The sequence below is a fragment of the Aptenodytes patagonicus genome, chromosome 4 (assembly GCF_965638725.1).
Source record: "Aptenodytes patagonicus chromosome 4, bAptPat1.pri.cur, whole genome shotgun sequence".
Taxonomy (NCBI): Eukaryota; Metazoa; Chordata; class Aves; order Sphenisciformes; family Spheniscidae; genus Aptenodytes; species Aptenodytes patagonicus.
The window spans coordinates 61,919,191-61,939,924 of record NC_134952.1 but is presented as its reverse complement, the minus strand read 5'-3'; the positions used below and the strand labels follow the sequence as shown (position 1 = coordinate 61,939,924).

Here is a 20,734-nt window from a genome sequence, read left to right as displayed (position 1 = left end):
AATGCTTTTTGTCACACACTGGCAAGCAGTGGACTAAGTGCTGGCTCGTCATCAGCCTTGCCAAGCGAAGGTGCAGGTACCCATGTTCATTAGCTTTTCTGCAACATTGAACAGCAAAGTTGAATTCTGCCATTTAAACACAATCAATAGAGAACATGTACAAAATCTCCAATTTAGCCAAAATCTGAGAACACGTACCTGTCCCCAGCCATGTTTAGAGATCACATGGAGAATTTACTTTCACACATAGGGCTGAACGCCTCTTCTGCTAGAGTTGGTTGGCAGCTATCTGATCTAGCCCAGATCTCCTTACCAGCTAATTATGTACTCACACCTACACACAGCTGAGAAACAGAAAAGGCCATTAAGATGTTCAACAAAAAACAAGCCTTTTTTTTTTTATATAATGTTTGCTTTGCATTCAGTAGCAACCAGCATCAAAACATGAAGTCTTGTCATCCCTATTCTTTCTGACTGCTAAGGGGAAGGCCAGAAACTAAGTTAAATGTCATGGTTCTGTGAACTTGGAAATTTCACCCCTCATTTCATCACGGCCAACATTTCATTCCTGAACTACCATCTCCCTCCACAATTTCTTTAAAGGCTTTGGTATATTAGCTCTTTCATCATGAAAGTCATCTTCCTACATGCATGTTGCGAAGTTGATTTATCCCTGCCAGTTATAAACAACCATAGGTAGATTTATTTCCAATATTATTTTTAGTGTCCTGTAATTCCCCTAGCCATTTGCTAAAAAAGTTCAACTCTGATAGTCTCAAAGGTAATCCATGCTCCCAATGAAAAAGTTAAGTATTCTTTCAGAGGCAGCTGAGAGCAGCCTCCCCCCTGGCAGCAGCCCATGAAAGTCCAGTGCTCTAAGCCATAAAAAGCAGGCTTTTCCGCCATGACGTTCAGGTGACACCCATCACAGTAATGATGCACTTTTGTACCAGCATGCTCATCATTTGAATGTCTCCCTTTGAGCAAACCCAAGGAGCATGCTGTAAAGGAAAAGATCCTTTTAATCTATGCAGCCTGGTTCCCCCCATGACCACACACCAAGCAAAGAGTCGGCGGTGTGCACTGACCTAAAAGTTAAGTACAGAGACTTCCTCTTCAAGGTGCTGCTTTTTCCCCACCTCTCACCAGGGACGAGTTCTCTGGCTGAGGCTGATACGGAGCAGACTGAGAGCAACAGGAGTGGGGGGGAAGGGGGGGGGGGGGAAGAGTACAGCAACAGAGGATATCCAGATACCCTGCTGAGATATCCAAAGGATGCTGAGAGGCATTAAGGAACAGCCTAAGGAAACTCCTCAGCCAGCCCCCCGGCAAATCTTCCAGGAGAGGCAGAGGATCACTGGTCTGCCTTTGTACTTCCAAGGTTACCTGTCTGTCAGGCACTCAAGATGCAAGGTAAGGCACGCAGTCCCGGGAAATGGACGTGTAGAAATATTTCTTCAAAAATTTATTGCCCGGAGCTACAGGTCTGTGGGGGGAAATGTTTCTCAGCACTGGCTGACAGAAATGGTTGCACTGAAATAATGATATCTAGTTATTTCTGTTCATATTACTTAGGGGATGGGGGTAAGTAAAATAAATTATGTAAGGTAACCATCAGTATCTCCAGGATGCCATTATAATTTACTATTACCTACTGAAATGTGGATTGAGTTTGACTGATTTCATAGCTACCACCATGGTGAAAAGCTAATGCAATATTTTTAATACCAAGAGCAAAGTTTGACATGGTTATATTGCTCTGACGCGTCCTCTATTTACTGGAGAACAGTATCCATCCTGAAGTCTTCAGTGACAAGCCACCTGAAGTATACGTGAGATTCTCTACATCTGTTTTTTTCTTGTTAGTAAGAGTCGATGATACAACATGTGTGGACTAACTGGGAAAATAAGAGTGATTTTTTTGACCCAAGATAACTATTTAAGACACAAATCTGTAAACACCTGCATGCTTGTGTATGTTATAATAGCATGTATGTTCAGAGCATGTCCCTAATCAAGCTGATTGCCCTCTTTTAGCACTTGATAATGACAATCCCTGTACTTGGGGTTACAAAGTTGTTTTTACCCTACCAACACTCACATCTCTGTAAATGCAGAAGCACAGACAGCGTAGAGAAAATGAAAGTCATGCAGTGCTAAAGGTAGATACCATCAAAAGACCAAAATAGCATGGTGGTTCACAAACACAGGAACATCCATGTACTACAGAAAACAGAACTCCAAGAAGCAAAAAGTAGACTAACAATCTTACTATTAATTCTTCTGCAGCGCTAAAAATTATTCAACACATTGCTTTGTTGTATCTAGCAGGAGAACACCTTTAATAAAGCTCTCTGTTACATTCCTTTATTTATATCCTTTTATGTAAAACCTTTTTCTTCCCCCTGAACAATCCCTCCTTCTGAAATTCAGAAGGTTTAATGAGGACATTTACCTTAACACAACACTGCAGTACTCAGAGGTTGGGGTCCAGAGGCTGAATGCTACAGAAATTTTACACTAGTAATTTGACAGAAACCACCAGAAAGACTAGTTAGGAGCTAGCAGGGTAAAGAGCAAGGATCACCTGCAGAATACTCTAGGGAATGTTGCTCACCCTAATTTGTATGACCTATCAGACTTCACAAGTTACTTCTTTTCTCAATTTTTGTGACTGTTTTAAACCCCCACCTCAAAAAAAAAAAAAAAAACAACCAACAAAAAACCCAAAAACCAAACAACAAACACAAAACAGGTAAGTAAACTGAAAACTAGAACAGAGTTTCTGTTTTACAGAGGTTGCCTTCCCCGTTCAGTGTCCCATAACAGCTATAGTTCTCAGGGTATCACGGGCACAGGAAAACAGAAAAACCTTTCCCATCACTCTGGCATGACTGCATTAGGGAACAGTTAGAAGAGTCAGACAATCGTATTTACCTCGGCATGGTGTTGATTTACGAACACTTCTACACATAATTTAAAGACAAAGCATGTAAAATACCACTTCAAATGCAAGAAGTCCATTTAATAGGTCAAGCTCCATGATCTCCTCCCTACAGCAAGTAAACTGGCAGGATCAAAATTCAATGCAAATAGGCACTTCAGGAGAATGGTGTTCAGAAGATTGGAGTCTTTACACATTCATCTCACACTATTTTCCACTTGTATGCCTTTTAGGGAGAGCAAGATTTTAAAGTGGCATTTAAAATATATTTTCCTTCCATTACTACCCCCTTCAAATTGTTTGACAATTGTTGACAAATGTTTAAAACATTTAAATTAGTTAAAAGTAAAGTTTTCTAGTTCCATGCCAGATTAGGACACTAGATAACAAAGCCTAGAGCCTATGTATCTTTGCCTGTAAAGAATTTACTGAACTTTTTTTGCATAAACTGCCTGCAAAATACATACTTGCTCTTTAACGATCTTTAAAACACTGAAAACTAACATACGACGACATGTTTTTTTCTTAGCAGTTCTTTCATTTTCAGCATTTTGTGGGAACTAAAAAGATCGTCTTCACAAACTGACACTTCCTCCTTTCCAACAGGAATTTAGAGTGTATTGGACAGAACTCAGAGGAACTATGCTTTTTTTTTATGATGATAAAAAAGCCCCAATGGTGAGTAATGTGCCATCTTTGTAACTACCCATCTGATTAAGTGCATCAGTTATTTTCATCAAGTAATCCTTATGTACTCCAGACAACTCCCGGCACCCTTTGCTCTCTCATCTGCATAGTCAAAAAAAATAGTACTGAACATTGTAACAGAAAGGCTGAGATCAAAAAAAGCCAGAGTGAAACAAACTATAGCATATTAATTTGCCTCATCAAAATAAAAAAGGAATTTTTTTGGCACCTGAGCTACAAATGTATCCACATTGCTCCATAATTTTACCAAGTGCTTTTTCCTCAGCTGTGCACAAGGGTAAAATTATTGTGGTGTGTAACATGATTTTCCTTTATGCAGCTGAAGAAAAAGTGCTTGGTATTATTATGGTGTACTCTGGCTGAGGGTTTAGTTGGCGTCACAAAGCAAATACTCAGGGAGGTCTCGTGGATTTAATCTGTTTGTGATTATGAAGATTAAGATGGGAAAAAATCCAGAAGGTACGCTGTTGGTGAGAAGAGCTTCTGTAAGCAGAAGCAAAGGACTGAGCTTTGGCACGTCTGTCAGTTAAACTTAACCCAAGTTCTAACAAAAAAAAGTTTCATTCTATTTTCTTCTAAACAAATTCCTTTGACGAGCAGCTAGATTTTTGGTGAAAATTACAACTTGTGCTATTTCTCCTTTCCCCCCTCCTTAGTACTCACAGAAATTAGATATATCAGCTTTGACCTCAGCAACCAATGTTTATCCAGATGAAAATGGCTCTGCACGCTTCATCCTGATGCTGTCAAATGGGGAACTAGAACTGAAGGTAAAAAGAGGAAAGCTGTGATTTGTAAGCCACTCGGTACTTTTTTCCATCTCCCACAGATACTCAGAGCTCCATTTTGGTGTGGGAGTAGAGCTGCCTTCTTGACATCTAAGCGTACAGCCTGCAGCCAGGCAGCACCAAAAGGCAGGGCAAAGGAACCTAAAGGGAAACTCCCCCTCGAGGCATCAGAAGTTTTTCTCAGGAGTATCTGGGAATATGAAATAAGCAAAGAATTGAACAAGAAAATATACAAGAGAAACCAGGAAGTACCACACTGATAGGCCCGCGTCACCTGTAAAACCAAGAAGGGGATAAAATATCTGACCACCCCACCATTCAGAAGCCATACAGACTGAAGTACTCAGAGACTATCTAGAAGGTTTTATACTTGAGACTCACCTATCTCCTTAGTTTGGCCTTCTCCTTGGATCCACATAACCTTCTCCTTTTACTCCAACAGAGCATATGAGGTTTTTCTACCTTCCCACCTCTTGTCCTCTCCCTCTAATTGAACATAGAGTACAGGGGAAGTGTGGGGTTTCAGGGTGTGATGTAGTTTGGCAGGGAGCTCATTTCCAGGCATGGTACTTCTAAAAGGGTGAGAGTTATTTGAGGCTTCCACATGAAATACTATATTTTTTGTTGTTGCTGTAGTTGTTCTTACACCGTTGTTTTCTGTTCTCTCAGGCTAATGACAGTGAAAGTGGGAAAGAATGGAAGTGTTTTATTCTCACTGTAACAAAGGTATGGAAGAGCTTTATGTCTCACTTCATGTCAAAAGGTGTCTATAAAGGGGTTTTGTCTTCATGCATGCCAGAAGTTGGCTTCCACAGGCACAAAGCCTCACTTCTGAGGTGTTTGCACACACTAAACTGTTGAGGGTTTTTGCTGGGTTTGGGTTTTTTTTCCCTGAGGAGAGCAAAATTAAGGCTGATTTAACCCCAGCTCATCTGCAATACACACTCTGCCATGGTATCTGGTCAGACACAGTTCCCAATCCACTGTTTGCTGTCCAGGAAGGAAAAGACTTCTAGCACAAGTCCATCCCCTGCAGCTGTGAAAAAGGGAGCCTGCTCAGAGAGAGACAACTCTCTAGGCCTTTATCATGGGATAAAGACATAACCAAAGAAACGGCCAAACTGCACACCTGAGAGAACCCCTCAGCCCTGTGTTTTATTCTACTATTCTTCTTAACTAAATGCACTTTGAAAACAGCAAGATCCTCTTTGATAACGACCAGTGGAGAAATAAATGAAGTTTGTTCACAAATGACTTTACATTGGCCTAGCTGAATCACTTAAAAAGCTGAGGATGGCTGAAATAGGTTAAATTACATTTACACAGCCTTCTGCAGTATAGCAACTGCAAAATATTGTTGTGGATTCTTACATCATTCCCACTTCTGTCAATGCATATTTCTTCTAAATCAGGACACAGATATCCTTATTTCACTATTCTAACAAAAAAACACGTGCAGCATTTTATTCAAAGCAGAGGCACATCCAAACCTTCCAGATTATCACAGCTGCTTAAACCAAGCAGGTATGAAAGATTTCTGCACAGCAGCTGTGCTCAGAGATTAGCTGTGATGCGCACATAGAAACGATTGCTCACAATGTTTGTCCACTCTTTCATTTTCTTTTCAATTGCACTGTTCATTTTCAGCTGTCAGTTCCACCAGATGAGTCATTACTACCTGGGCAACTTACAAGAATGCATGAAGTGCTAGAGAAGGAAAAGAAAAGAAGGATTACACGTGACGATTGTTCCAGCACATCCTTGAACAGAAAAAGCCCTCCCAGCAGTACATTGACCACTATGCCAGTGTAAGCTCTGACTGAACTATGCGAACCCCAACCTGACTAAAGAGCCTTCCCTTCTTCTTTCAAAGTATTATTTCCATACAGAGGTTCAAAATTCAGCTGTTGTACAAGGGTTGTATAATATTCAATGAACAAAGTCTACCTTAAGGCCTTTATAGAGATTTCCTAAGGGAAAGATTACTCCTGCAGCTCTTCTACAATGCCTTTTGTTTTGAAAAGGCTGAGTGCAGCGTATTGCTATGCTTAAAAAACTCTTCAGAAAGCCACACGTTGGGCTGCTGTATCTGCCCTTCTGCGGAAATGCTGATTACCATTGAGAAATTCAAGGTAAGTCCAAGTTACTCTTCTCACGTTCTTTCCAAGGCTCCAGAAAGCATCATACCTGTATGAAAGCTTCACTTTCTCTAAGAATGCCAAAGCACTACTGTCCTGAATTATGCTCCTATAGTAGCATTAATCAGCAAGAGTCCTTCAGATATTATGCCTCTTGGCAGCCATGGCTAGTTACCCTGGATAAGCCTAGCATTGTGAAGAGGTGTTAGCCCAGTAGATCGCGTCTCTTCATGCAGCTCAGAATGATGTGGCCTTGCCAGCATGACTCGCATTCATGCCGTTTCTCTCCTCCTTTCTATGCAGGTGCTTCTATGCAGTATCTCGGCAAGAAGCAACAGAGATGTTAGAAAAGAACCCTTCATGTGGGAATTTGATCCTGCGTCCGGGCAGAGACAGCAAGAACTACGCAATCACTATCCGACACGAGCTGGAGTAGGTTGATTCCACAATATATTATCCCATTCTTAACTAGTATGCGCTGTATTAAAAGCTGAATTCTTAATACCCAGAGCTGACATGTGAAACATATGCCTTGCCTTCAGGCTATTTTGAAAAAGGCAAATGAGGCAGCAGGGGTGGGCCTGCGACTGATTTCTTGGGTCTCTTCTCCTCCAAAGCCAGTTAGATTAAACAAAGAAGCAATAAAGATCAGCCAGCAAAAGCCCATTTCCTTGGGTAAATGGGCTTCCCTTGTTTGCCATGAAACCCCACTCCGTTTAAGAAATCATCACGCCATACCCCTTTGTAAAACGAACAACGAAAAATGAGAGAGACAAGTATTTTCAAACAGTAACTTAGTCTAAAAACACACCACATTTCAACTGAATTGCCATGTTTTAGCTTTTGCAGAGCTTCAGAACAAGAGGCATCTGAGACACCAGGAATGACATTTGCGATTCTCAGTGTTTCTAAACTAAAACGGGAAAAAAACCAAACCCTGCCACACACCTTCAATAAGCTCTGGGAATATTACAAAGCACACCCATTGCTCCTGCCCTGTTTATAATGACAACGATACATCAAAAAGTATTTCATTTCAGGCAGCATATCAACTTTCATTTTCTTTCAGTACCCCACACTTAAAGCACTACAAAGTGATGTCCAAAGGAACAAGTTACGTTATCGAATTGGAAAGACAGGTAAGTGAGCAATTCCCTTGCTGAAGATTCCTAAGCAGGTGTAAGAAATACCACTTTGCAGAAAATTAGAAAACCTCTAGTAAATTCCTAATTATAATTTGTGAGTCAAAGTAAAGTATGCGGAGAGTTCACCTCTCTCGTTAGTCCAACTAACCTAACCTCAACAAGTTATTTTTTAAGAACTAGAAAAGTAGGAGAAAAACCCCACATCAGCATCTTCTCTCTAACAAAAATAAAATCAAACCACTCACAAAACACCCAAGATCGCTTAATTTATTTTTTTTCAACTCAGGCTTCAGTACTAAGTCTCAAAACTGAGCTCTCATTGCAGCTAGAGGAAGTTAAAAATGCACTCCATCTAACTTTGATAAATAAAATGAATTTAGTGTAAGTGTGAGCAAGGCTGTATGGACCAAGAAACGTCCTATTGGTTTGAAAAAGCACCTGCTGTTGTACCATCTGCTGAAAGAGCATCAGCAGTCATTGAAGAGCACAACGGTACAGAGCGCAATCTCTCTTTTGGTTTGTTTACTCATGTGATGGAAGGGAAGGACTTATATGTTCAAGGGTCAAACCGTTACCATAGATTGCAGAGGGCTGTCCTAGACCTCACCGCATCCAAACGCAGGATGTAAATCCAGTATCGGTTGTCTGAGAAACATTGCTAGGGATCCCAGCCTTCCAGCATGTTTTTGAAAATGTATTCTCAACACACATAGCATGTTTTATTTGGTGGGGTTTGTTTGGTTTGGTGAAACAGGTGACACTCACAAGCCTTCAGGATGTCGTCAATTACTTTGTGACCCAAACCCGAGGGAAACTGAAGCCATTTGTCATACGGACGCACACTGCAGAGGACCCAGTGTTCTGAAAGCAAGCTAGTTGCTGAAGGCACACACAGGAACAGTCCCGCTAAAAGAAAGAGGCACAAGCAGCAGCACAGGAACTACGTGCTATTGAAGATAAACAGAAGGCATTCCCCAAGCTACTCAATTTCTAGAACAGCTTTGTTGGCCCTAAACCAAGAATATGATGCAGTTTCTCCCAGAGAAACTTCTGAGATTTGGGGAGGGCAAATAACCCCAATTCCTGTAGAAGATTAAATGTGGAAAAAGAAGAAAAGACAAGAGTGGGAAAGAGAGGACAACATTGCCCCTGCAAAATGCGATGGAAAAATACTGTATTGAAATTAGGCAGACAGTGTTTGTGGGCTCAATTCTGTCACTGGCTCACAGTGCAATAAACTCTTTGTGTTAAAAACCCCATTTCTTGTCTACTCACTTGTAAAAGGATCAGTGCCATTTATGACATCCCACAGAGACAGCAGGGATGCCTCACCTCTGCTGGGGCTTTGAGCACTGCCAGAGAGGTGCAATACAGACCAGAAAGCAGAAAATACAAGTCTGGGTAGCTTAAACTGAGGGTTCCTGGTTCTCTGCAAGGTCATGCAACCCTTCAGGATCTGGAACATCCCGAGTAAGGCGGCTGGGGCATTTCCCATGTTACGCAACTGAGGGAGGGCATAAATTCAAGCAAACTCAGACATCTCCTGCCCAGCTGAAGATTCCCACCCCTTCTACGTGCCAGCAGGGGTGTTTATCAGACCCTGCCGTGAGCTACTTCAGGAAACTAAACAAAAATAAGTTGGTGTCCCTGTTGGTTAAGCTCTCTGAACTACCTTTTGCATGGGCTGAGACAAGCCCCAGTGAATGCACAAGGAGGACAAGACTGCACAGCTGGTAACAAGGGAAGGCAGCAGGGCATGCGAGAGCTGCTGATCATACCAAACAGTTGTGGAACCCCACCGAGCCTTAGGCACAGCATCCATCTTCTTGGAAACTGGGGATCCAGCCTTCAAAACAAGCAACTTAAGTGATCAGCAGTAAGATCCAAGTTTAGTATTTTTAGCCTCTAAGTTCTGCCAGGCAGCTGGACTGAATAAAGTCCTTACAACATGGGCACCCACTGCTGAGCTACACTCCTTCATAGTTAGCTAGATGACTAGCTCCAGAGCCTGGCTTTTTTCTTTAAAAAAACCCCAACCAGATAAACCGCACCTCTTCTCTGACAGTGGTGGGGGAGCATTCACACAGCTCAGCTGAAGAAAGCTATGAAGCAGCTAGCGCCTTCACTACACGACACGCACAGGGAGTCATCTCGGTAGAGTTGCTCTGACTTCCAGACCAAGATTGATCGTCATGTTCCTTTGATAATCAGCTGGCAATCACAAATTAATTATTACTTATTTCAAGGATTATGGAAGTCAGTCAAGGCTTGGGAAGGTTATTTTAAAAGAATGTCCATGTGTTTCTAAATAATAGATTACGTGTGACCATATGACGGCACACCCACTGTATTTATAAAAGTGCAACATAACATGAGACGTTAGCACTTTCTTTTCATGAAAATACTTAAGATCACTTTGTGAAGATGGTGCTGCTCAGTATGCATCAGGTTAGAGTTGCAGCTTTTCCTCAGTATGAAATTGAAACGTGTGTTGCTGTGAGAAGTGGGAACTTAATACTTCTTCACTGTATCTCACTTTTGCAATGCAAAACGATTCACTTACTAGCAAGACAGTTCTGCTGGTGTTATCAATGCTGTAACTCACGACACCTTTAAGCCTGAGCCTCAATAAGCTTGCTGCAGCATAGATAAACACCCATGCTAGCTACGTCATCGACCACACAAAAGATACCAAAAGACACGTTTACTAAAATAAACTCTCAAAAGCTATCTGGTCAAAACTTAACAACCTTTGGACAAAGGTTTAGATTGATGCACTATGCTGCAGTAGAGTATGCTTTCTGTAATTGCAAAACAGGAGATAATTAACAGGGATGGATAAACCTTTCAAGCTAATAAGCCAGCTGCATTTGGCTGAAATTGAGTTCCTTTCTTCAAACAACGGGCCTACAGCCACATTGTTTCAAAGACACAAGGAAAAATTAAGAACATGAACTTATCTAAAGCCTTTACTTGTGTTTGATATAAGTCAGGCAGATATACAAACTCTCTGCCTAGCTCAGACCCACATTATTTCAGGATGTGAGATGCCACGATGAGGTGACAGAGTTTCTGCATTCACAGAGGCCCAGCTGGTGCCAGAGTTGTTCTTTCTATGTAGTCATTATTCTTGAATAGCACTTTTTTTTTTTTTTAAATAGACAATCACGTCTTCACCATATGGTGGGGAAAAAGCTGAAAACGTGTACTTTTTACTCCTTGTCTAGGTAAATAAAGTCCGAAATCCGTAAGATCTGCCAAAACAGTTTGTTAACAGTAGCATGATCATCACACAGAATCCTCACTACTCCTAGCATTAAAGAAACACGGAGATTAACCACAGAGAACAGTTGAGCTGGGTGCTAAATGCCTCATGTTTTGCATGCACAAACATTCCTGCAACTATTAAGAATGTGAGAAATTAAGGGAAAGCTAGTGTAAATAGGAGCAAACTCTGTAAGAAAGCATTTCAGTGAGAGAGATCTTTAACACTGATATAAAACTTCATCTCTGCAAGTCAACTGCTCTTTCAAAGAATAACATTTTGAAGGAAAGCTATTCAAGTGTTCTAGTGGAAAGAGAGTTCTTCATTGCTGCAGGGAGATGGCTAGCTCTAGCTGCTCCACGAGAATAGAGCATCAAACAGTCCTAGACACACACAAGCTTTCATTACAAAGGAAAAAAAAAAAAGAAAAAAAAGCAGTTCTCGGATTCCAGGCAGTGCTACGAGCCTCTACACTGCTAGCACTGGTGGTGACAATGCTGGAGATCTGGAAGACCAGCACCCTGAAATTCACTTGCCTGTTTTGACTGAGCCCTTTCAGTGTGATCATGCTGAGGACCTGCTGAGACTTTTGATAAAAAGCAGCAACAGATTGAGAAATGGGCTATATCAAACACAAATTCACACTGAATCGGCTCACTCCACTCTGCACAACCTTCAATATAAATACATTCACGCTCCATATCAGCAATTCAGAAAGTTTTAAAACATGAAAAACAATTTTAATGAGCCACTTGACATGCACAGTTCTTCCATATAAAGTCCTCTTCAGGTTATTACTTGTAAGATTTTACCTAGGTTACTTATATCCAGAAAATTTTAAAGGTCTGCTAATATCTAGAGCCATTGTGCATTTTCATTTTTTCCATCAGCAACTGTTTAACTGAGCAGAACCCACACATAGAACAGACATCCATCCAACAGGTACACACAGTAAGAGCAGTATAGAGATACAGCCATGTCTGTAAATTCTGGCCCTGAACCCTGCCAACCTCAACCTGGACTTTTTGGCAAGGGTCTCACAAAGCTGTATGCATTGTCATTAATAAAAGCCATTCTATTAATTATATCTGAAAATTTACTTTAAATCCTGAGGACCGTCAGATGGCATTCTAGCAAAGTACTGAGACTTCATTATTTTTATATGCTACTTACTTCAAAAGCATAAGCATGATGTTAACACCACACTAACGTACCAGAATATACTTACTCAGTTTCATTTGTTTCCCAGTCTCCAGCTGTGAGAGGTGACAGTGCTTTCGACTCGACCTAAACCTTTAAGTGATTCTTAGCACTAATTACTGATTTCAGTTAAGAGTTCAGATTCTATACTGCCACAGTGAAATACATTTTAGTTGTTAATTAGAAGTGGAAACTTACTATCTGCTTGTGCCTTCTCTGCACTCTAAATATAGTCATCTTTTCTCCTGTTTCAAAAAGTTTCTCTAAAAGAAGTTCTTAAAAAAATGAAGTTAGGTAGTTTAAAAAGCAGTATTATTAATCTAGAAAATTATATCTATAAACTAGACTGACTGTAAAACTATATACACTTTCCAGACGATATCCCGCGTGTAAGACTAAATCCCAAATATTGGAATAATTGTGTTGATTCCAGCTATTCAGTTTCATACATCGTGGTGTTCAAGCTCCCAACCTAATAGCTGTTGTTCCTGACTACAACTAACCAAGAAGGCAAAAAAGGAGAGGTAAAATTCCTGACCAATAACGTTCATTAAACGTGAAGATATCCCTAAAGCTTAATAAATTATGATCAAGGATAAATGCCTAAGTAATCAATAGCTTTTGAAACAGCTGCAGGAGATAATGTGTAATCACAATCTCTAAAGCTTAAACACATTAAAAGGTTTTCCAGTTCATAGGTTTTTATTCTAACCTCACTTCACTCTATCATCGTTGGGAGAAAAAAAGAACTACCAGCTCAACTATCCAGTGTTTAAATGATAGAGAAAATAAGGTGGTGTCACAGATGTTTCTGTAACACGCCTCTGCCTCACCACAGCAGCAAAGCTAGTCCCTAATCATTTCCAATTAAGCAGATTCTTTATACTTAGATATCCTAGTAACTGACTGATGATGATAAAAACCTCAGCATTCAGTGCAACTCAGACTTGTGCTGTGGACAGGTGTACAGCATAACCATTCGCTATAAGGAAATGGTACCAAAAGGAGCCACTGAGGAAACAGTGTTTGCTATGACAAACATCCAGAGCCATTTGCCTTCTCCTCCTTTCAAAGTCATCATTTGCTACAGTGTTTTTAATTTGGTGAGGGCAGAAAGGCTCAACCACACCAAACATTTTCTCTTTCTTGAAGACAAAGTTTTATTGTTGAAAGTGTTAACTCAGCTCTCCGATAGGTTTCCATTTTCCCCATATTGCAGTATTCCCCAAAGAACAGTCTTAGTGCAAGATAATCAACAATTCCAGCTCTCTTGACTTCAGGGGAGCTGTGACAATTTACACCTACTCAAGACCTGCCTCCCTATGTTTCCATGTTGAGACTGACATAAGATAGCTGCTCTGACACACAGCATCACTAACTGTTCAGAAGAGAGCACCAACAACACAATAAAGCAGTTAATCTGCTTTTAAGTGGGAATTAAAACCTTTTGGATGGATTAAATCTCATGTGTAGATGGCAAGAATGAAATTCTTGTTTGAGAATTAAGTAACATATGAAATGGGATTTGAGATGTTCTTAGAACACCAGGGGTATCATAAAATGGCAGTTTCCCCATTTTTTGCACTCTTCTCTAAGCAGCGCCTAATTTGCACATGGGGACCATTTGTTAGGTTCACCATTCTTGCTTTCTTCAGCTCCCTGCAAATTAACACAAATCTTGTCTTTAAGGTAAGGACTGTACTGCACATTCCATCTCATGGAGTGACGAATCCTCCTTTGAGCAAACAGGTTTGAAGAAAACGGGAGCAGATGAAAAAAATCCAGTTTGTCTTCAGTACAAAGCCACTGATTTTCACCATTTGTTTTAATTAAGGCTTCACCAAAAAGAAATATATAGTACCATCTTTAATAGCTGAAAATTAGCACACTCCTTTCAGAACAAATGGTCCGGGAGTGACTTTTGTGTCTCTACCATCAATTGTCTTCCTGAACAAAGTAGTATCTCACTGGTGGCCCTGGCAAGTCTTCCTCTCCATCAGTCTCTGGAGCAAACGATACTGTCAAATCCACATATTTCTTATCAGCTGATGGTTTCACAAGCTTTTGCATCCTACAAGGAAATGAAGAACAGTTTGTTAACATACCAGAAGGAGGACTGGCAGCGGGAATTCAGGGCCAGACTAGGATGAATTTCACTGCCAGCAATGAAGCCTAACATACTAGAAAACAGATTAAAATGGAGAATAAGCCGCCTCTTTAATTCTGACACAAAAGCTGTTCCTCCACCTGAGGTATAGCAAATGGTATTCCGTTTTCTTGATAGACTTAGCCCATTAGTAAGCTATTACATTGTTCACTAACAAGTGCTCAGTGCAAAAGAGAAGAGAAAATGGCTAGTTTCAGATGGGATTCCTCACTGATGTAATTTCTCTTTGGCATCCTACTAAGGCACAAGGCAAAATTAGCTTTCTGTGCAAGATTTTGGTCAATGAGGAGGAATAAGTTCTCGGTCTACCAATAATGGCTGGGTTTAATACGTTATTAGGGAGAACCACTCTAGTGCAGACACCGGATACACAGTTCTGATGAAAAGTAATTCTACTGGAGTTCAGACTTCTTAAGTCCTTGAATTTCGAAGGCGAGTAACAATGAGGGGGGAAAAAACAACCAGGATCTGGGACTTCTTCCTTCATGACCACAATGTGAGTTTAAACTAGGTAAACGTGTCATGTCTTAGTGCAACTTCCCCCTTTGCTCTCCGCAGTCTCAAAAGCTACAGCTATTGCTTGAAAGTTGCACAATAAAATACTGAAGTAGGTGGTCAATCAACCTCACATGATTTCATTACATATCATTGGATGTCTCAAAATTATTTTCTTGACAACTCGGAGCACTAGTTCATGCGGCCAGCTCAAATACTAGGAGGCTGGGGAAATACAGTCACTCATTTCTATTCCTCACAGGTCACTTAGAGAAGGATTTCTCTTCTGGCTATGCTTTAGCACGCAGGTCAAAAAACTGCTTTCCCCAGAGTACTTGTTCCCTTGCAAGAACACAAAGCATTCGCCTCTTCTCAGCAGAGATACTGAGGTCATATCCATTTGCATGAGGAAGCCCCAAGTTACAGAGCAAGGCAGGTAACTATGCCTCTAAAACTTGCTTTTAAGGAGTATGCTACCAGTCAATGCTGTAATTCTGAAATGAAGACAGAGTCTTGCAATGCTTGTCATATTATAGCGAGAGAAAGATTTTAAACACCTTAAGAAAAAACAAACACACAAGCAAGACCAGAGTTTGCTGTGCAAATATCTTATAAAGCTTTTGGGACTGTTTGTAACAGAACTCCAAGTTGCTGTAGCTACATGGAAACCTTGAACCAAGTCTCAGGGTAGTAAGAAATCCTGATATTCAGAGGAAGGCAGCTTCACACCATGCCTTTGACTTCGTTACACACCCCACTCATTCAAAATGATTTATACAGCTGTAGGAGAAGGAATATAAACAACTTATGAATTTACAGCCTATCTCAGAATATCTTAGTATGCCAGGCACTCTAAAGGTAGTACCAACTTAGAGGCTCTTCTCTCCTGGAAGTTTGAAGTAGCTTGCCCATAACATACACTACTTTGCCTGACTACAGTTAGGTAACTGACTGCAGTAGGTAACTACAGTTACCTACTGGTAACTGACCTTCAAACCAGTACTGATCAATGCATCTACTTGCTCTAGCAAAGCCTGTGAGCACTGACCAGCATACACTTCACAGGAGCGGTGAGGAACAAGTTTTGAGCTAAAGAAGTTCAATCAACATGTAAGGTAGAACTAAACCTGGGTGAGATCTGGCTGTTACTTTGCAAAGGCCTATCAGTCAAAAACCAATGCCTTGCCCTCACACCCTCCCAAACTTCCAGTTTGTTATACCCCCATTTCCTCTCAGTGAGTGGCACTGCAAAGCCTTGTGAATGTCTTCATTATTAAAAGGCTAAAGTGAGCTAGAATCTCAAGGAATTACTATGAACTGAACAGATTTCCAGAAATCTCAATCCGCAACCAATATAAACTCCTTCCTGAATAAGCGTTCTCATTCTTTCAGAGCTAAGTTGCTAAATATCACTATTAGTTTTAAGCCAGTTTAAAAAGGCTCAATTAGTCTTGTTCTCCTTGAACCAAAGTACATTCTTTCAAAAAAAAAAACAACAAACAAAAAACCCTTACTGTCAGACTTCTTTGGGTTTCTCATTCTGGCATTCATCAGTTAGCGTAGCATTTTGCAAGTCTCCTGTCCTCACCACAGAAGTTAATTCACTTTCCCTTTTTTTTTTTTCCCCTCAAAAGGAAGAAATTACCTTTTTTCTTTCCCAAGTATTAATGACTAGCAACCACTTTGAGAGAAAACCAGACACACATCCTTATGATACAACCAGTGAACATAATTTGTACGTGCACTTGCATCCCTTGATCCATCTTCCAGTTATACTTACGTCAACTTTAATCTTTTAATATGACCTGGCATCACAGGAACATACAGCATTTTGACTCCCTGTACAACCATAGTTGGTTCAATTCCATATTTCTCCTGGAATTCACAAATTAAAACTTATTAAAGGACTAGGACAGCTGCACAAGCAGATACTACTACTGCTAATATTACAACTAATTCTTCAAAACCACAGGATCCCAACCAGAAAACTTGTTAATGCATGGACGCTGACAGAAGTTTTATTAAGATACATTTGAGCCAATCAAATTAACAAAGAATTTGAAAATAGGCTTTGACGCGTTTACTTAGAGACATTCCTGTTGACGTTAATTCTTTCTAGAATTACTCTGGTTTGAACAATAACTTGATAAAAGAAAAAAAAAAAAAACAAAGCCAAAAAAACCCAAACCAACAACCCAAAACAAGAAAACCCTTTCCTTGCATGTTGTATTAACCCAGTACAATAGATAACTTACTCTGACAGCATTTATGAAGTCCAACAGAGTAAAATCCTCTTTCCCATAAATTGTCCACCTGTCCCAGATTGTAAATGATATCCCATTTCTGTTTTAAAAAGAGAAAGGTTGCTTGCTACTTTAGAACATGAACTCAGGCACTTCCTTTAAACACGTATTGAAGAACTCTTATCTCTTCTAGCGACTTGCTGTTTTATCTTGAGCAAAAATCTCTTTCCTCTCTGCTGCCATTTCTCCAGCCCTTTGGCCTGGCTAAGCACAAGACACAGTAAGAACTCTGAGTAAACATGGTATCTGGCAATGAACTTAAGTTTTCAGACCTACTGAAAAACAGCTCTTCTATTGACTAAGATGCAGAAGTGTATCCAGTCTGTGCAGACAGGATGTTTATTAAAAACCACGCCGCACATGTAACTCATCTAGATTTTTAAAGCCTCACTAGCAACGGCTTCCACTGAAAACAAAACTAAGCCCTTAAAACTACTATTTTTAAAATTAGGACAGAAGAGTATGTGCTGCATTTTCCAAACGGGAAGTTCGTGAGCAATGCATTATGGGACACCCTCAGCAGTACTAAGAATATCACTTACACCTTTATTATCCATTTACTATGTACTGCTAGAGTTTGATAGCAAGCACTAAGTGATTCACGATCTTCCAAGTTTAAAGAACAACAAAAAAATAACCTTGAATATCTATAACGTTTAATTGGAGTATGACCATGAACTGTGGTTCCATCATAGTTTTGCTCTGCGAGCACATAAGGCCTTAATCTAGTTATCTGGATTTAGTAACTGTACAGACTTCGCACTTGTAATGGCTCACCAAGTTCTAAGCATCAATTACCAAGTTTCCAAATACCGTCCTTCTGCCATTGTCCTTCCTACCTGATTTCCGTTCTTCTTACTTCAGCAGTTTCTGTAAAGACCATTATGGGAATGGCTAGGTTCAGAAAACAGTTCTTGTATGCATCAGCTGGGTAACCACCCACAACTTTGATGAGTTCCAGTGCAACCTGCAGTAAATAAGAATCCCATACTTCCATGAGACCCAGCACAGGTTTTAGGTACTGTGTTATCAACAGTAGTTTAGTTAAGAGGTCAGCAACTACAGAGTAAGTTGTTAATGAGATCAGCCTTTGTCCAGTCGGCAGAGTAAATCACATCTGGAGATGCAACCCAATATGCCACAGAAATCAATTCTGTTGCGGCTAATGGAAATATTTAAAACGTTCAAAAGTGTTCCTAATGTAGGACTCTTCCAAAATTGTTTAATTCAAGACACCTCCACAAAGCATGCAGTTCTGTTGAGGTGCATGGATGTGAACTACTACAGAACAGATCCTTTCCACTCTTGGCAGTGGCACTCTGATGGAAGCTAGTATTAATTGCAGAAAACAAACCAAAATGCTGATCTCCAACTCCTCTTTCTGGTCAGCAAATCAGAAATAAAAGCACCAAGGGCTTACCACATCTAGAACCAAGAGCGACCTTCTGTATTGGTACACGAGAAAAAAAGATTATTAAGTTTGAAATAAACCCATTTAACGAGGCTCTGTCAGGATAGTGTTAATCAATATCCAGACAACAGTGGTTTTAGGCAAGGAACAGTAAGAGAAATAAATATGCATTTTAAGCATTTTAAAAAGCATACTTACCAGCCCTGATACTGCAGCAGTAGCTGTTGCAATTGCAGGAATAATCTTTCCAGCAATGCGCTTTGTTTTAAACCGATCTGCTGGTTCGATGTTGTACATCTTGGCTCGCAAGTTTGATGCTGCTGTTATGAAATCTATATGCCCATTACTATCGTCATCTTTTTCAAAGGAGATGGGTTTCATTTGCAAGTCATCTGCTCATGAAAAAAAAAAGAGCAAAAGTTATTATTAGAAAACTGAACATGTTCTAAACATAAGTTATAGGGAACTAGAACCTTAAATTAAAAATTTCACATTCTGGAGCTTGGTGTCTTACTTATAACTTGCTTTCCCATGCTAGAAGCAGAAATGCCCCAACCAATATCAGTTGTTGAAAGTGAGTAATGAAAGAACTATCAGCCTAGCTCCCTAATTTTATTTTCCTTGCAACACCAGGAATAGATTTTGGACAGTCCTATGGATGTTTCGTATACACCCCACCTTGCTTTAGCTCCACCCTGTGAGAATTCCCTCTATAAGCTTTGTTTATCTGTAACCATTTCACTATGGACTCAGAAGCATGGGAGACAGGTTAGGGCTGACACTCCATGAGATGGGTTAGAGCTAAGCTAATCTTTCTCCCCTGTGTTCATGGGCTAAAAATGCATGCATGTAGTTGTTGCCCAATGACCTCTTCATGTGGTCAGGCACAAAAACAGGATTCGAACATCCTCATTTTAACCTACCTAGAAGATGCTGAAGACAACTTAACAGCCTTCACAATCTAGGATAATTTCAGATTGATTCCTGTAAGTAGTAACTCTCAACCTTCTCATACCAGAATCACTTTCAGGCCATCTGGCATCTAGCTGACACCCTTTCCCTCCTTAGAGTTCAATTCCTTGCTACCTGCTCACTGTCATCAGGGTTGTACTTACATGCAAGTGTAACAGAGAACCATAAAATTTGCAGGAATCTCAGAAATACAGAAGCATAGGGTAATGTCAAGCAGTAAGAACAGTTATCTGCATGGCACTTCCGAAAGCTTTAGGTATCAGCTATACGCCTCTTGCAGAATTACAGAACTGCTTTATCCGAAGACCTGAATGTCATGCTACTGGCAGTGCAATTGCAAGGTGTTACTAAGCTATGAAGCTAGTTTGCACTACTCACTTTCCAGAGCTTCATTGGATAGTATAGACTTCTCCAGCTGGAAAATAGCATTTCTTTCATCCTCACTGCTGACTGGAATATGATCTGGTTTTCTTGCAGTTTCATCAGTCTGTACAACCTGCAAGTGTGTGCAGTGCTTGAGTAATAAAATACATGAACTTCGTACAGCACAAGTGTGAAGTGTACTAGATTTCCTGTCGTCCCTGCAGTCTTTCCTCCCCAGTTCAAGAGAGACATAGACTTACTGGAGCAAGTCCAGCCAAGGGCCACAAAGATCATTAAAGGACTGGAGCATCTCTCATACAAGGATAAGCTGAGAGAGCTGGGACGGTTCAGCCTGGAGAAGAGAAGGCTCAGTGGGATCTTATCAATGTGTATAAATATCTGACGGGGGGAAAGTACAGAAGGCAGAGCCAGACTCTTTTCACTGGTGCTCAGTGACAGGACAAGGGGGTATGGGCACAAATTGAACTGCATAAAGTTCCATAAGAAACATAAGAAAATACTTTAAAGAAAAAAAAAAACAAAACAAAACTGTGAGGATGGTTGAACACTGGCACAGGTAGCAGAGAGAGGCTGTGGAATCTCCATCCTCAGAGATATTCAAAACCCAATGAGACACAGTCCTTGATGACCTGCTCTAGCTGCCCCTGCTTGAGCAAGGGGATTGGACTAGGTGGCCTCCAGATGTCCCTTCCAACCTCAACCATCCTGTGATTCCGAGTCAAAATATCAGGTTTTTCTCACAAGGCAAGCAGTCATGAGACAAGTGTTAACACTGGGCAAGAAAATATGAAAACACCCTGGAATATTTTCTAAT

The 20,734-nt window shown here is 40.5% G+C and overlaps 2 protein-coding genes across 4 annotated transcripts in view; one reads left to right on the top strand and one right to left on the bottom strand.

Moving 5' to 3' along the window:
* Positions 1 to 1,275: 1,275 nt before the first annotated feature.
* On the top strand, positions 1,276 to 8,588 carry STAP1 (signal transducing adaptor family member 1). Its single transcript, XM_076337541.1, has 8 exons — positions 1,276 to 1,413; positions 3,551 to 3,622; positions 4,309 to 4,422; positions 5,110 to 5,166; positions 6,088 to 6,248; positions 6,882 to 7,010; positions 7,648 to 7,717; positions 8,478 to 8,588. Exons 1-8 carry the CDS (start codon positions 1,276 to 1,278, stop codon positions 8,586 to 8,588), a joined length of 852 nt encoding a protein of 283 aa, XP_076193656.1.
* Positions 8,589 to 11,706: 3,118 nt separating this feature from the next.
* UBA6 (ubiquitin like modifier activating enzyme 6) overlaps positions 11,707 to 20,734 on the bottom strand; it is a 34,891-nt gene continuing 25,863 nt past the window's right edge. For all 3 annotated transcript variants that reach the window (XM_076336950.1, XM_076336952.1, XM_076336951.1), the window contains 6 exons: positions 19,915 to 20,032; positions 18,763 to 18,956; positions 17,993 to 18,120; positions 17,106 to 17,193; positions 16,631 to 16,725; positions 11,707 to 14,259 (listed from right to left, as the gene is read on the bottom strand). In XM_076336950.1, the coding sequence (XP_076193065.1) occupies positions 14,124 to 14,259; positions 16,631 to 16,725; positions 17,106 to 17,193; positions 17,993 to 18,120; positions 18,763 to 18,956; positions 19,915 to 20,032 (759 nt within the window). In that variant the 3' untranslated portion in view covers positions 11,707 to 14,123. The remainder of the gene's footprint in view (positions 14,260 to 16,630; positions 16,726 to 17,105; positions 17,194 to 17,992; positions 18,121 to 18,762; positions 18,957 to 19,914; positions 20,033 to 20,734) is intronic.